At 39.3% G+C, this 17836-nt stretch overlaps 2 protein-coding genes across 2 annotated transcripts; one reads left to right on the plus strand and one right to left on the minus strand.

Moving 5' to 3' along the window:
* Positions 1-5753: 5753 nt before the first annotated feature.
* On the minus strand, positions 5754-6938 carry exosc6 (exosome component 6). The gene has a single exon (XM_072660805.1). It carries the CDS (start codon positions 6871-6873, stop codon positions 6058-6060), a length of 816 nt encoding a protein of 271 aa, XP_072516906.1. The 5' UTR covers positions 6874-6938; the 3' UTR covers positions 5754-6057.
* Positions 6939-9041: 2103 nt separating this feature from the next.
* Positions 9042-17829, plus strand: slc38a8b (solute carrier family 38 member 8b). Its single transcript, XM_072660804.1, has 10 exons — positions 9042-10616; positions 13150-13348; positions 13497-13647; positions 14341-14445; positions 15137-15194; positions 15828-15942; positions 16031-16178; positions 16630-16829; positions 16933-16984; positions 17070-17829. The coding sequence occupies exons 1-10, from the start codon at positions 10419-10421 to the stop codon at positions 17170-17172; spliced, it is 1329 nt and encodes a 442-aa protein (XP_072516905.1). The 5' UTR covers positions 9042-10418; the 3' UTR covers positions 17173-17829.
* The last annotated feature ends 7 nt before the right edge of the window (positions 17830-17836 follow it).

Raw genomic sequence — 17836 nt, forward strand, 5'->3', positions numbered from 1 at the left:
GTACTTGACTCCATTGCTGGAGGACATCCAGAACCTGAATTGCTATTGCCCCCCCAGAAGTAAAGTGTACATTTTAGCATTTTCCCCAAAGAGTCCAGTACAATTTGTTTATTTCCTTGCAAACACCTGCAACACCTGTTTAAAAATAATTAAATCATTCTCATTCATTCTCATTCATTCTCTCTCTCTCTAAATGTGCCCCCTGGTTCAGGGCAGCATTTAGACATTACCTAACAGTCATTAAGAACAGTCACTGTAAGGCAATATAACTAGAATAACCAAATGTGTATTATAGAAAATAAGTATACTGTCAAATAAAACAGACAAATGTCCATCCCTGCATTTACAGTTTAAAACAACCTATGTATACAGATTGTATCATGGCGTGCATGGCCAGACAAAGACGGGAAGAACACTCGCAGAGATGAAACTTAGCAAGATTTATTAAAACACAACAGGGATTTGAAATAAGGTGCAATCTAAGATGCAAAACTGAAACTCAAACAGAACATGACAGACAAAAACAGTGAAAAACCTGGGACTGGGAGCGACAGATCCGTGAGCTACAGAGATCAGAACGTGGGAAGGGGACAAACGACAACCACAAGCCTAGCTTGGAAAACAGGAGAGTAATAACAGAACCAAAACCGCAAGCCTCGCTTGGAAAACCACAGGGAGAACTAAATCAGCTGCCTGAACTAGATAAACAGGGCTAGCACAACCTGAGTATGCTGCGGAACTGCCTTGTGAGCTTGAGCCACCAGGGAGCATGAACAGGACGCGATGTAACAGAACTGCCTCAAGAACCAGACTTGAAGACAACTCAAACAGAACAAGATACCAGCTAACATGCTCAGGCAACAAACACATGGAGCTTCAATTCACAGCAGTGGCTAGCTGGAGGGAGGCTCCTTTTAGGGAGGCTCCAGCTGGCTCACCGGAACACAATGCTAGATCAGCTCGTTTTAATAATTTAATCAGTGTTACATTCTCGCAATCAAACGATAACAGCAGCACCTCAGACCTAAAGCTCGGTCTACTTTATATTAGATCACTAACCTTGAAAGCAGTCATCGTAAATGAAATTATATGTGATCAAAAACTGGATTTCTGCCTCACTGAAACCTGGATTAGACCTGATCAATATATAGCACTAAATGAAGCCACTCCCGCAGGTTATAAATATGTACATAGCCCTAGATTATCAGGCAGAGGAGGTGGAGTATGTATAATCTACCAGAATACACTAGATATTATTCAAAAACACTGTATAACCTTCACTTCTTTTGAGATTATCTACATTAATATATCAAATCCAGCCACAAATAAAAATGCATTCACACTAATTAATATCTATAGGCCTCCAGGGCCCTATTCTGAATTTTTAAAAGATTTTAGTGATTTTGCTGCAGACTTGGCAGTGTGCAGTGACAAAGTTATAATAGAAGGAGACTTTAATATTCACTTTGAAAAAGCAGACGATCCATTAACAAAGGCGTTTGTATCAATTTTAGATTCTGTCGGAATCACACAAAACATAACTGGGCCCACACATTACTGTAATCATACCCTAGATTTAGTCCTGACCCTGGGTGTTAGCATTAATTATCTAAATATTCTACCTCAAAGCTCAGTAATATCGGATCATTATCTAATCTCCTTTAAGCTATATCTTAGGCAAAATATTAATTTGTCCCTCCAACACTGTCTAAAATGCGCAGTAACCCCAATGGCCGCTGTACAGTTTACTGAAAACCTCCCATCCCTATCGACCTTAGCTTACACTCCGTCAGACCAAAAGGAGCTAGTTTAATTAACAAACGATCTAGAGAATACCCTTCGATCAACCTTAGACAAAGTAGCACCGTTTAAAAGTAAAATGACAAGGCAAAAAAGGCTCGCACCGTGGTACAGTGATTAAACTCGTACCTTAAAACAAACAGTGCGGAAGCTAGAGCGGAAATGGCGGACAACCAAACTAGAGGTGTTCCACTCTGCGTGGAAGGAAAGCCTTAGTCAATATAGATAGACACTCATTAAAGCTCGCTCAGCGTATTTGGCCTCACTGATCGAGAAAAACAAAAACAATCCCAGAGTTCTTTTTACTGAGATCTCTAAACTTACTAAAAGCCAGGCAGATACTCAACCCCAGATTCCAACATCTTTAACCAGTCTTATGAACTATTTTAATAATAAAATAGAAAATATTAGACAACAAATCCAACCCTGCTTATTAAATCAAAAATGGCCATCACCTGGTGTAGCTGCTTTAGACCATAACTCAGTTGTAGAACAAAGGCTGAAAGCCTTCTACCCACTTCCACAGCCCGAACTAGAAAAAAATATTTCCTCAACAAATTGTACAACCTAACCAATTCCCTCTAAATTGCTAAAAGAAATACTCCCAATCATCTTTTAACAATTATAAATTCATCCCTTAGCCTTGGGCATGTACCCCAAACCCTTAAATTAGCAGTCATAAAACCTTTAATCAAGAAACCAAATCTTGACCCCAGTGTATTGTCTAATTACAGACCCATCTCCAACGTAACATTCATATCCAAGATACTAGAAAAAGCTGTGGCCCAACAACTCTGCTTATACCTGAGTAAGAATGACATGTATGAGAAATTCCAATCTGGATTTAGACCCAATCACAGCACAGAGACAGACCTAGTGAAGATTACAAATGATCTTCTTGCCTCTGATCAAGGCTATGTATCTTTATTAGTCCTACTAGACCTTAGTGCAGCCTTTGATACAATAGATCATACTATATTACTAGAAAGATTAGAGAAAATGGTTGGAATCACAGGAACAGCCCTATTGTGGTTCAAATCATATCTAACGGGACGCTATCAGTTTGTAAAGATAAAAGATTTATCTTCAAATTACACAGAAGTAAGATATGGAGTTCTGCAAGGCTCAATTTTAGGACCGCTATTATTTACATTATACATGTTACCACTGGGTTCAGTTATAAGCAGACATGACGTTAAATTCCATTTTTATGCAGATGACACACAGCTCTATATATCAGCCAAACCTGATGATAAATTTAGATTACAGAAAATGGAGGACTGTGTAAAGGATATAAAACTCACTCTGGATGTCACAGAACTTCCTTCTCCTCAACAGTGACAAAACCGAGGTTCTCCTTTTAGGTCCAAAAGACACTAGAAATAAACTATCCGACTTAATGTTAGACTTGACTGATGCTTCCATTATTCCTGGTTTAGCAGCTAAACATCTTGGCGTCATATTCGACTCAGATTTATCATTTGAGCAGCATATAGCTAATATTAGTAGAACAGCCTTTATGCAGCTTAGGAACATTGCCAAACTAAGAAACTCCTTATCTCTACAGGACGCAGACAAGCTAATACACTTTTTTATTACCTCAAGGCTAGATTACTGTAATGCACTACTGTCAGGTTGTTCCAGCAGGAACCTCAATAAACTTCAGCTGGTTCAAAATGCTGCAGCCAGCGTCCTTACTAAAACTAGAAAATTTGACCATATCAGTCCAGTTTTATCAGCACTTCATTGGCTCCCAGTTAAATTCCATATTGATTACTTATTGATTGAGCCTTTTCTTCTATGTTTGGGACTCAGACACAGTCTCAATCTTTAAATCCAAGCTGAAAACTCATCTGTTTAGTTTAGCTTTTGGAAATGAATGTTTCTTAGATAAGGGCTGCAGGTCCAGGGGTTCGCGGACCCAGGGAATTGTAGTACACTAAGATGCTGGAGCTGTCGTCTTGCTGCTTACACGCGATCACTCAGGTTTGTTGACGGTGGAGCAGATAGATGCAGGCATTTTCAGGGTGCTCCCGTGTCTGTGTTACCTTCTGGTTCTCTCCTTTTAATTAGGCTGTTATAGTCAGACCTGCCGGAGTCGTCAGACACATTCTGATACTGCCCAACATTCTCTGCTCTCCATGAAATTCCTCTCAGAACTAACCCTCTCCTTTTACCTTCTCCAAGTAAATGGCCACCCAGCCCGACCTGCTGGACGAATGCCCGCTGAGGTCCCCTCTACCTGCGTCAAACCAGCAGGCCCCCCACCCACCACCACCCATAGCAGACCAGCGGTACATCCTCCTACCACTGCTACCTGTTTAGTGACCATGTTAAAACCATTTTTAACTATCTGTTATACCTGGTTTGGTCATTTTTATCATTAATGTTTAAATAGTTCTGACCAGAGGAGGATGGGTCCCCCTTGTGAGTCTTGGTTCCTCCCAAGGTTTCTTCCTCCAGCTCTGAGGGAGTTTTTCCTTGCCACTGTCGCAGTTGGCTTGCTCACTGGGGGTCTTTGATCCATCATGTCTTACGTTATTTTCTTCTTTCTTCTTTGTCTCTGTCTTTTGTTAATCACTATTTATGTAAAGCTGCTTTGTGACGACAACAGTTGTAAAAAGCGCTATACAAATAAATCTGACTTGAAATCTGACTTTTAGCTAAGATGGCGATAGCAAAAATAATGATAACTAGCTTAAAATGTATCTTATGTAAAGAGTAGCTTCTAAAGATATGCCATCTGGAGGTAAAAAGGTTCAATCTAACAATGAAACGATATTGTGATTCGATCTTGTGCAGTGTTTGCTTAGCTAATGTTTACATCTGATTCTGTTTACCCTAACTGGTTACTTGTAACTGAGTTGACCTAGAGATGTAGTGTCACGTTTCTGCCATTTACTAAAAATAACATATATTTTTTCCATTGAAGCTTGAAGTAAATGTCAGAAGAGCCGTACTACACACCAATACACTTCTGTTTTTCGTAGCTTTCAGTTATATCCCACGCAGTAGATTTAAATTGTCATTACACACTTTATTTAATGAAGGGAATAAGGTCAAACATACAAATATGGGTTTTGCTTATTACAGCAATTAGACTTGAACTACACTATAAGCTGAGTGTGGACAAATAGCTCTATCCGTATTTTATCAGTTTTTAACGTTAAGCATAAACAAGCCTTTGGAGTATAAACAGGGCTGCACAAAGTGTGTGCCTGTTGGACCCCAAGGATGTAATGTCTGCTGGAAAATGACCATGACCCCACCCTTTCATGCATGAGAGAACAAGCATATTTTTATATCATAAAAATATTATATATAATTTATTTTTATTATTATTATTTTTTTATATTTGTGTTTGGTCCATTTGTGATCTATACCCATCATCTTTATTAGTTGTTTTGTCTTTTTGGGCTTACAGCTTACCACAAACACTGCATTTTGGCCCCATTGATGAGCAGATGTTATTTAACAGACTAATAATTTAATCCAGTAACATTACTGGATGGAACTTCTGGTCTGTGAATGACTAAACACACACAATGTCTGACCTGAGTCAACAAACTGATTGCAGGTGCAGACATATGATTCGAAACCACTTACAAACATGACTTAAATCTGATTTGTTAAGACCTGATATTCCATACAGTTATCTAACTGGTCCCAGGCTCCCAAAGGCATCTTTGTGTTAAAAGCATTTTAATTACTACTAACAGTAGAAATAGGAGTCAGCTTTGTGCAAAGTTGCTTTTGGGGAGTCCAGCACTGAGGATTTACATTCCCTATGAACTGATATGTGCATAAACTGAATGTGTACAATGTGTAAAGTAGTCTGCTTTACACAGAACTATTGGAGTTGTTGATTATCAAAATAAGGGCGTTGGGGATGTAAACTGCTTAAAGAAGGATCATTAGGAGGAGCGGCTAGTCATCACTGGTATACAAGGATGAGACTGTCTACATTTTCATTTTTTTCCCCCCAATTTATTGCTTACACAGCTTCAACATTGAACAACTTGTCACAGTCGTGCAAAACCTTGCATCTCCAAGACTGCAATTTTACAGGAGGAAGAAAGATAGTAATTTGAGCATTTCTATTGTTTTATCATGAAGCGATCACACAATGCAAAGAACAGCTGCCAGATTCAAATTACAAGTGAAGATAAAAAGGTTTTGCGTGACACGAACCATATGCAAAACCACCGAATGGAAAAGAGGCCTACAAAAAACAGGACCAAACATGGAGCCAAAGTCTTATTTTTCTGGTGGTGGTGCTTTTCTCTTAACAGCTCGCAATATGGCTTGCTGCACAACCGGATACAGTTTATGACAACTGTCCATGCACGTCCTTACGGCCGTGGTCAGTGTGTCCTCGCGCATCTCTCCGTCCGCGTGCAGGCCCGATACTTGATTGAGGTTGGGCAGTAGCGCCAAGGTAACGCGGCCTTGGTTCTCGCCGTAGCTCGCCTGCCAGCTCCCCTTCTCCTCCAAAAAGTCCGGGTCCACCAGGCAGGAGTTCCCGTCCTGTCGCAGCGAGGAGCCCAGCACCACGTCGTACATCTCAATGCCAGCGTCCGCCAAAGCCATGGACGCGCAGGTCACGGCGTGAGCCAAAACCGAGCCGTCGTTCTCCAGCACCATCACGTTCACTTCTATCTGAGAACGCGGGTAGCGGTGCAGGCACACGCCGGGCTGCATACTCTCCGACAGCGACAAGGACAGGTCTCTCTCTTCGTTGCCTTGGATCCAAGTGCCCCGTTTCACGCAGGAGAACGGCGCGAGCCTCACGTCGCACACAAGGCGACCGCTTTTCATGTCGGTTTCATCTTTACGTTCGATTTCTCGCGGCCCGTAAACCGAACAGATTATCTTTGTGTTTCCGGCCTCGATGTAGGCAGAGCCCTTCGCCTGGCTAACCAGCCCGCACCGCGCAAACAGCGGTCGAACGTCCCCGTTCCCACGAACACCCTGTCGGCTCCGGACTTCACACGTCTGGGTGGTGAGAGGAAGAAATAACAACGGAGACTGTGACTCCTCCGGTCCACGAACACGTTTCGTATCTACCGGCATTTTCTGTGCTCACATGTGTCTTGGCCTGGTGGTTAAACTTAAAAACAAACCAGTGCGTGACCAGAACTACGTAACACCGGCTTTACGCCTGTTTGTTTTGATCGCCATCTGTCGGATCGGCGGGGAAGCGACTGTAGAGAAAATACAAGCACAGTGCCTTGAACTAATCAAAATGTTATTACTCAGTTTTACCGTTCAAGAGCAGTTGCTTTTACGTTGAGTTGAAGAAATTGAGTTCAAACAATGCACTCGTTTAGTGTCAATTGTAGTTATTCTACTTAGTGCTAGCTATTCTAAACAGTCTGGACCTTGAATACAGTTTTCTAGTCCAGATTCCTAAGTGTGACACTACGGGGACAACCAGTTACATAAATTGTTCCCTTAACTTCCAGCATGAACAAAATCCACGACTGGAAACTGTATTTAAGTTCCAGATTTAAAGACCTGATTAAGAATAGTTGCTATTTAATGTGTTACTGCTAGTTAATAGATAAACATAGAGTATATTAGAATATACATAGACTTTTAACAACTTTCACAATAACAGTTCCTATCTTCACAATCACTGATAACATAATTCTGCATTAGTGCATGAGTGGTCAGTGTAATAGCCAACATAAAGCCAGATTCAGCAGAAGAGAAAGTATTAACTTGCAACAATTGCACCTGACTACACACTGATGGTGAGTAAGGGAGGACAGATATGCTCAGTATGCAAATGGAAGGTACCAGAAGCCACTGGGAAAGGTGAGAGTTTAAGACACACCCTAACAGTCACCATATTTCATTGAACCAACTCAGTTCACTCAGTGAATTTAACACAACAAAATACATTCACATTATCTCAAAATATGCTAAAGACTTAAGTAGTATCAAGTAGTAATCAAATGTATAAATTTGTTAACCTAATTATTATGTTAACTTAAACATGTATTACAATGCAAACATGCTATTAATAACATAGCAAAATATTACAGTCATATAAGAATATTATGACAACCCTGGTGTGGAACTTGTGCCCATTATATCAGCTCCACTTACCGTATAGGAGCGCTCTGTAGTTTTATATTTACAGACTTTAGTCCATCTGTTTTCTGCATACTTTATTCACACTTTCACTCTGTTCTTCAACAGTCAGGACCACACATTATCACCACAGAGAAGCAATTATTGTGCTGGATCATTAAATTATTGTGCTCAGCACTGCACTGAAACTGACATGATGGTGGTGTGTTAGTGTGTGTTCTACTGTGCGAGTGTGTCAGACATAGCAGTCTAGATCTCAGCTTGGTTGACATCATGACAGTGATTACTCAGTGATTACTAACCAGTAGCACCTTGCTCCCCCCTCCCCCCTATTTTTGGAGAACTCTCCAAAAACATTTTTGGAGAACTCTCCCCCTCCCCCCTATTTTTGGAGAACAAGGTGCTACTGGTTAGTCTGGACTCTTGGTTGGGGTGGGAAGGGTCTGACTGCAGAGCCCAGTAGTTTCCCTCCAGCAGTTTCAGGCCAGTGCCACTGAACACGTGCACAGTAGGACAGCATGATTGTGCTGCGTAGACAGGGACTGCTTGGAGAAGGGTGTGATTATTGCCTGTTTGAAGTAGTTTTATTCACCCACATGTGTAAGTGCACACATAAAGCAAACATTATTAAAGCCCACTTCCAACCTTGAGGTTAAATTCAAGGGTATCTGAGCAATAGTTTGTGCCAATATTTATTTCAGTTGTACTGTTGTATTGATGCCCAAGTGTTAAATAAACAACACAAATGGATAAAAGGAGCCAGTTTGGAAAAATGAACTAGAATATTAACTGTAGGACTGTGAATAAAAAACAAACAACATGCTGGTTTGTAAAGGCTGTGTTTATTCATGTTTAGTTATTTAACTAACAGGCACTTTACTTTATATGCTCATTTGTAAAAATCAGTATCGGTGGGACACAAACTGCACCTTACTTGTGGGATCACTTGATGTTTTAATGGTGTAAATACATAAATAATATTCTCTTTGGGTACTCTTTCTCTGTATTTTTAAAACATGATAAAACTTGATCTTTAAGCGATTGTAAAACAGCTTCTGGCAATGTATAAGGCATCAGGCAATGTATTTCTAAACATTTCATGTAACTTTCTGCAGGGTGCCTTTTCCGGCATTTGATGATTTTCCACCCAAATCTGCTAATTAAGGAGTGAATTGAATGAATAAGGTGTTTGGACAGGAAAGGCACTAAACTCTGCAGGAACCTGGCTCTCCAGGACCAGAGGTCCCCATCCCTGTTTCATAGGAATAACACCTAAAACTCTCTAAAGCCAAGTGTATTATACAAATTTGAGTAAGACCTCTGCAACATCACTGGGATAATCAAATAATTCACTTTATTTATAAGCAATTATTATTATAATAATTATAATATAATAATATTAGGTAATGCATTACAGAAATAAATACATTAATATGAAATTAAAACCAGATCATGTTTTCTGCTCCCTGCACCTGTTTATCCCAACAGCGATTTACAGAGTTGTTACTATGGCACATATAGCAGATGTCAAGTTGGTGTCAATTTACTGTTAACATTTAAAATGATTCTAAAATGATTCTTTAATGAATCTAAAAACTGAACATGGTGCCATAGCTAAAAATAGGGGTCTGCTCACACTCTAACTCTAAATCATTCCAAAAGTTTCCCCCATTTTTAAAAATATATAAATATTTAAGAGACCCATGGCAATGTATATAAATATAATTAATCTCATAGCATATTTAATGGACGTTTAAGTAATTTACCAAACAATGGCCCATTTTTGCTGACTTCGAATTCCTTTTTTGAGATTTGGTCAGAAGGTCAAATAAACATTTCAGTAAATAATAAGAACTCCTCGCTATATTTTAATGCTTTAAATGGCCAATAGCATACAGTCACCAATATAGAGAGCAGAGTAATTATAACTCGTGAAATTCTCCCTAAACAAACTTACTATCCAACCAGTCTCTGACGAAAGCGTAACATTAGGACGTGTTTTACTGTAGCGGGAGACTCAAGAGAGCACCAGAGTTTCTGAAATTGGTTCACATGGATGTGTTACATTTTCATTCGCCCCCGAAACGCGCCAGTTCACAGTCAAATAACACATTTTAATTTCCGAGAAGTACCCTCCACTAGCGTGGATGCCTTCGTTGGCGAAGGGGTCTGTTTACACAGCCGGGTTTGAGGGAGAGCGCGAGCTAGGTCAGTGTGCCCCGCGTACAGCCGCCCACGTGCTCACAAAGCTTAATCTGGCATCTTCAAACTGCGCGCTCTTGGCTCACGGGCGCCGAGCGATCACACAAAAGCTAACAAATCTGTCCTACATTTCTCACCTAGGTGGGACATTTTAAAGAGGGTCTTAATGAAGGACGCGCCGAGCTCGCGTTGCTTGGTTAAGAGACTCGGCAGTATTCCAGCTGTTTCCTCTCCGTTTGAAGTGCGGTACCGCCGAGTCTTTGCTCGCGTGCTGTGCGTTCTGTCGCGTGCGAGTGCGGGTTGGAGTGTGATCCACCATGGAGGAACTGGCGCGCGAAAGCATTCGCAGTCTCAGCCTGTTGGCCAAACCTACGCGAGGCTCTGAGGCGCCACGCCTCGGCTCGTTCGGGGCCATCTTCATCATGCTGAAATCCGCTCTCGGCGCGGGACTACTAAACTTCCCCTGGGCATTTGAGAAGGCGGGGGGCGTGAACAGAGCCATAGCCGTGGAGCTGGTACGTAGTCAGCATTTACTAGAAGTGCAAATAGTAAGATTGTGGAAAAAAACAGAACAGTGCAAGAGCAAAATGTGCAATACATATAAATACAAAAAATAGTAATATTTCTGTGATGAATGTGGTAGGCATAACAAGATATGGGTCAGCATACATATATAGACAACACGTTAGTGTTTTCTTGCTATAACAATACAACGTCAACTGAGGAACGTCTTGAGCTGATCAGGTACGCATGAAAAATGGTCCCCAGTCTATTAACTACAGGATGGGGAAGAATCCATTTGCACAGTGCTTACCACCAGGCATAAATGATCTGGCTTATAAGTCTAACATCTGATCCAGCCCACGAGGACACTGATCATTAGTCAATAAGTTGAATTGGGTGTTCTAGATGGGACAAATCACAAAAATGTGCACAGTGTAGGGTCACCATGACTGGGATTGGTTAAACCTTTAATGTTTAAATGTGAAAAATTTTTCTCCTGGAGACCCACCTTCTGTCAGACTTCAGGTTCCACTTTAATCGACCTCCCCTGACCCATCTAATTACTTCAGAAGTCATTGGCTGTATTCCACTCCATAGGGTCCCTAAGTAGTACCCTTAAGGTCCCAACACACACCATGGAGTGTTAGTGAATGAAACAGCAGTTGTATTCTGCAACATTAAAGGTAACTTGAATCACGTTTGTAATAATACTAAAAATAAAAATTAATTATATATTTATAAATATATAATTAAAACTACTTACCTCCTCAAAAGTCACATTGCAGGATGTGCATGTAAAACAAATAAATCAAACACGTCCTGCTACTACTTAACACTGTTTTCATTTTCACTGTTTGCACCAGCACAATATCTGTCCAATATAATTTATTTTACTAATATTTTTGATGCACATTATTAAGATCATGACATTTGGATCATTGACTTCAAGAGAAATTGACTTCTAGAAGTTTTGTTTTGAACAAAAAATATTGCAATGTCAGTTTTTTCAATATTGTGCAGCCCTAAAATGTACAATTTTAGGTGTAGTGTTTTAGTCACACAAAACAGTATTATTCAAATCTTATAATACAAACTAGATTCTGTTATTCACTCAAAATGTAACTTCTACACAAAATCTTCTATACTTCTATACAAAGTCAATCAAAGTGAGTTTTGAGGCTTTTTTACTGATTACACTAGGTAGTAACAACATAAAAAATTAAATGTTAAAAATCACTGGCAGTAAGATGTGACATTCAGATGTGAGCTTATAAATTTGCCTGTTATAATCTTCAGTTTAGAATTGGTAGTTTCTTATGGCTAAAGACCTTGCACATAAGTGTGTCTGTGTGTGTGTGCAAGCATGTTTGCTGTGTCAGCCTTTCTTACTGGGGTGTGAATTTGATGCTGCTTCTCACAGTTTGCTACTAATTAAGGGTGAGCTGGTGTACATATTAAAGCGCATGTTTGTGTGCTGTGTCCTTTCCTGCTGGTTGGTTTATAACTTTCTGTATTGCCATTGGGCACTAAATACATCATAGCCATCTGCATACATTGTTTCAGAGCATTGTTAGGTTTGAAATGTAATGTAAACAGCCCAAGTGAATGAGTCATTAAGATTGTAATCCAGTATTTTATTTTTTTACATTTAGTAGTAATACTGCTATTTAGTAAAATAATACAACCATTACTACTACTACTACTACTAAAAAGAAAATGATAATAATACAATCTATTAATGATTTCTAGTCGTAGTTTTGTGTAAGGTGCCAAACAGGGTCAGACACTCACAGGGGTAAATATAAAGGAGGCTTTACTGGAATAATAACAGTCCAAATTCGATACACAGTTCAAGGTCAATTCCAAAAGACAGATGAAAGGCAAAAGCACAAAAGTCACGCGAAGTAAACGGTCCAAAAGGTTCAAGGCAAAAACATAATCCACAATACGGGCAAAGGGTCGTAATCTGGAAACTAAAACACAGGCAAAAAAACCAAAGGGTAAAGACAAAAAGCAAAAAACACAAAAAAAGGAAAAAATGTATATCAATATGTATATCAATGTATAATAATAATAGGAAGAAGTGGGAAAATTGTGAAATACTGTATACTGTATCTTTTCTATCACCCTGAAAATCCCATACTGTTGCAACCCTTTTCTGTATTAAATCATTACTCTCAATTTTGAACTTTATATTTAACATTTATATGAACAATTTATTTATGAAATGAAAAACATTAGACATTCACAATGGCACGCAATTGCCATATCGTTAAACATTTTGATTTCACACTTTTATATTGTAAAATACTTGTGATAACAAATAATTTATGTGTGTGACAATGCAAAGAAAAATAATACTTCACATGAACAAAAGCACTATTTTACATATTTTCAAACCGCAGAAGCACTTCAGATGAACTTGTACACCATTAATTGTACAGTGTACTGCATAGAGGAGAAGTAAGAATTCAGATACAATAGAGCTGACTTTAATGTCTTTATCTCTCTCTTTCTCTCTCTCTCTGTCTGTCCCGCTGCTAGGTGTCTCTTATATTTTTGATCAGTGGCTTGGTTATTCTGGGATACTCCTCATCGATCAGCCGACAGAACACTTACCATGACGTGGTGAGAGAAGTGTGTGGCCGCAGGATTGGCCAGCTCTGCGAGATCTGCTTCGTCTTTAACCTCTTCATGATCTCTGTTGCATTCCTCGTGGTAGTGCAAGACCAGCTTGAGAAGTGTAAGTAGTAAGGGTGTATGTAAGGCCATATTTGGATATGTGAGTCCTGGGGAAAATGTGTGTATGTTTTTTCACCTTTTCATGTATTGAAATACTGAACAGAGTGGTATTCACACTTTTGACAAATGTTGTTCTGTGCCTGTTTCAGTGTGTCTGTCATTGTATGAAATGGTGGCCGGAGAAAAAGAAATACCCTATCACTGGTATACAGACCAGAGTTTTGCACTCTTCATTATGTGTCTTGTCATTATCCTCCCTCTCTCAATCCCTAAAGAAATTAGCATCCAGAAGTACACCAGGTATGTATTACTTCACTGCACGTAACTTCATGAGATGCTTGGTATCTTGCATTGTCTTGTTGGCATATATGGGGTACCAGTAACTGGTTGCATGACATGGGAAAAAGGAGGTGTAGAAACCTCACAGCAGGGGTACAGTTATTGAGAACCAAGGGAATGAGTAGTGGCTATAAATCAAAAGGAAAGAGAAAAGAATGGCAGTTTGCTTTCCCAGGCATTAAAGGGGATCAGACGTAGAACAGTAGAATGGTAAAACCTATATTCCTACAGAGCAGTAAGAAGTTTACAGGGCTGACCTAGGTCCCTGGGTGAGTATGTGCAGCTGGAGATACTCATGTTCTGCCAGTCGTGAGTAGTTCCCTTTGGTTAATTTCAGGACCCTGGAGAGGGGTGAGCTGCCTTGTTGTTGTTATGTGATGTGTGAACAACTGCTATTGTATTCAAAACACTGGAGACCTTGATGTAATCCTTGAAGGGTCTTGATTCGTTCAACCGCAGATTAACCTATCTGAAATGTCTGAAGTTAGGATGCACATAGCCCATAATAACAATGTGAAAACAAAATGCAGCCTTCTGTCAGATCAGTATTGCAAAAGCCTATTTTGTTAACAATTAACAAACCATGTTCCTGCTAAGTTGTCTGTAAGTACTGAATACAGTATAATTCTTTCATACTGTGTGTTTTATGGGCAGTGTATTGGGAACCCTGGCAGCCACCTACCTGAGTGTTGCTGTCATAGCAAAGTATTACACGAAAGAGGAGAATGCTGCCACAGCAGTTCCAGAACAGCGTGAAGGGTGAGTTTATATGAGTGATTATCATATTTGTGTGAATCATATCACATAAATGTGAGAGAGCATAACTAGCCTTGATCTTTCTGAGTGAAAACACTTAGCATGATGCCAGCCAGCATGGGTGACTGTTAGCTGACAGACTTAGCTGTTCCCTTTCTCCTTTAAGCACGTGTAGCTGTCCAGACACATTACCAACAGTTTGAAAAGATTTGGGGGTGTGTCTTGATGAAAAGACACAGATACTGGTTGGGAACTTGCTAAACATGAACCTGAACTTGACGTTGACACTGCCCTGCAAATGTGTTCACAGTGGCACAGAGTTGGGCTGGGTGATATGGTAAAAATATTATATCACGATATGTAAAGACATACATGATAGCAATATACATGATCACAGAAAAAATGCATCAGTAGCCAAAGATTCTCAAAAAACTACTATTCAAATACTCTCCCGTACTAAATACTGTGATTTAAAAAAATGTGCTGCACTGGCAACATTCTCCCTACACAGCAGCAGTTTAAAAGGAAGGCTTCATGCGATTAAGAGAAAACACATGCTAGCTTTCACCCTCCCATCTGTTAGATTTATGTGATTGTGGGAGCCCTAACTTGTTGATAAATGACAAAAATGGGAAGAAAAAACTCTCACAGTTTACACATTCATTGTATGCTGTTTTAACTTTTCTTGGTCCAGGTTAGACTCCTGGGCATCTGTGCTCAGCGTGGTCCCCACCATCTGCTTTGGCTTCCAGGTCAGATTCTATACAGCTCTCTTTGTGTATATCTCACATTTATATATAATATCAAACTCTTCTTGAAACTTGATGTGGTACCAGCACCTTGATTCTCCAAAATGGCATCTTCAGGAGAAATGAAAAATCATTTAAACCTTTCTATTGAAGTCAGTGTAAACATATCTAATTCAAAGATTTCATGTTAAAAAGTAAAAAACAGCAAAAATGGAAATACACGATTTTTGTGTGATGGCACCGATATGCAGGTGCATTAGGGTTGACCTAAGTAATTGGAGTATATAAGTATTTGTTTGTTATTGTGGTCTTTATATAGGTTCTCTCACTCTGAGGGAGGGCACTGTAGTCTTTGGCTTGATTACTTGGGGCGTTGACACAGATCTTTGTAAAGCTTACTTTTGCAATATCTTGAACTTCCAGTAACAGTAACTTTTGGATTAAAAAAAATTAAAATATATATATATATATTATTGTTTTAAAAAGTAATGATAATCAGTGCTCAGTTAGTCATTGGCAAATGACACAGAGTATTTATAGATTGTAAAATGCTTTTCTGGCTGGCACAATAATGTATGTAAATGCACTTGTGTCTACTATTCAAATTGATGAGTGTATGTGTGTTATGCTGTTTAGTGCCACGAAGCCTGCATTGCTATTTATAGCAGCATGGAGAACAAAAAGATTAGCCACTGGGTGGTCATATCTGTGGTCTCTATGATCTTCTGCCTGCTCATCTACACCCTCACTGGTAAGCTTATACTTGGAATTTACTTCAAATTATATTGGCCTTTTCTTTCTTATCTTAACATAATATAAACACGTCATTTTCCTGTCAGGAGTGTTTGGCTTTCTTACATTTGGACCACAAGTCGCTTCGGATATTCTGATGTCTTATCCTGGAAATGATGTGGTGATGATCATTGCGAGGCTGCTGTTTGGGATATCCATCTTCACTATCTACCCCATAATACTTCTGCTGGGCAGGTTTGTAGACTAAAGCTTGACATCTATATTTTAAATAGTATCTCAAGTATTTTTGCTTCAGTAAAATAACAACAAATTTTAAATCAAAAACTAATTTGTCTTACTTTGTCTTTGTCCATCCAGCATCTATCAGCATAGGAACTGAAGTTATTTTCTCTCATTTAAAAATAAAACAATACATCTCAAAAATCAGTGGTGTAACCAGTTGCAAAGCAGTAAAGATGCTGTCCCTAACAAAACAATTAAAGTGACTACAAAAATGAGTCAACAGGTGTGCCTAACACATATACATTTAATACATAATTACATAATTAACATTTAAATACATTGTTTTAATACAGCAAAAATAAGCAGTGGCTAATATGTTTCCTAATTTCAGTTTATTAGATCTTATATTCACTCTCTCTCTCTCACACACAATTTCACTACATCACTGTGTTCTGTTCCCCAGGTCTGTAATTCTGACACTGATGCTGCGATACCGTGAGCGGCAGGCCATGGTTACGGCAGTGTTTGAGAGGCGCTGTCGGGTGGGGCTAACGATCCTGTGGATTGGCGTGACGCTCCTCATTGCTGTCTATGTGCCAGACATGAGTGATGTCATCAGCGTAATTGGAGGAATTAGTGCCTTCTTTATCTTTATCTTTCCTGGTGAGACATGAATGAAAGTGCATTCACACACACAAACAAGGCAACACACAAACAAAAGAATGAAGAATAAAAATAGAAAGAATATAAAATTGTTGTCTTGCAGGACTGTGTCTCATTTTTGCCATGCAGACAGAACCAGTGGATCACAGAATGAAGTGAGTGATGTGTATAAAGTAGTAAACTTTATTGCATGCTGTTAAATCCTGTAAATAATGTTCCACTACCTTTTCTTTCTTTCAGGACACTCCTGACCGGATGGGGTGTGGTCACTGTTGTTACCGGAGCCTTCATCTTTGGCCAGAGTACTACAATTGCTATCATGGAGCTCGCACGCAAATTCTGATTATCATCTTTATCAGTTAAAATGATGGATGATAATAATATTACATACTATTAAGAACGGAGGAGTCATTTAATGACCTCTCTGTGGGAGGAACTTTCAGCGCTTTGTGCTCTCACACTACAGATGAGCAAAATACCTAAAGCTGTGTCTTAATGTTAAAAGAAGCAGCCTAGTTGATGAAGTAAATGTATCAGAGAAGCAGGAGAGTGAGGATATCAGTATAGGTATACATTTATCGTCACATAGATTGAACATTAATTTTGCATACAGCTAGAAAGTTTCTCCATCAGATTTATATTGAATTCTTTTAACAAGATCTGTTAATCAGTTAAAAATGGAACATTCAACCCAGAGGTGTCAAACTGGGTTTCTTCCAGGAACCAGCTCTGCAGAGTGTGAATTTACAGGTGTCTGCAGAGCTGAGGCCTGATTTAACCACTGAACAAAAATGTACTGTGTTTTTAAACCCTGTTTTAAGCATACAGATACCTGCCATACGTCTTAGTACAAGTACAATGAGACCGTCAGTAGTTTCTAACCATGGCAAAAATATGTGTTTCAACCATTCAAATAATGGTTTTGAGCAGTGGAACTTGCTCATTGTATGCATGACTGTATGTGTTTTGTCAGTATTAAGCAGGCATATGTTATATTAAACTGTGAT

The sequence above is a fragment of the Salminus brasiliensis genome, chromosome 17 (assembly GCF_030463535.1).
Source record: "Salminus brasiliensis chromosome 17, fSalBra1.hap2, whole genome shotgun sequence".
Classification (NCBI taxonomy): Eukaryota; Metazoa; Chordata; class Actinopteri; order Characiformes; family Bryconidae; genus Salminus; species Salminus brasiliensis.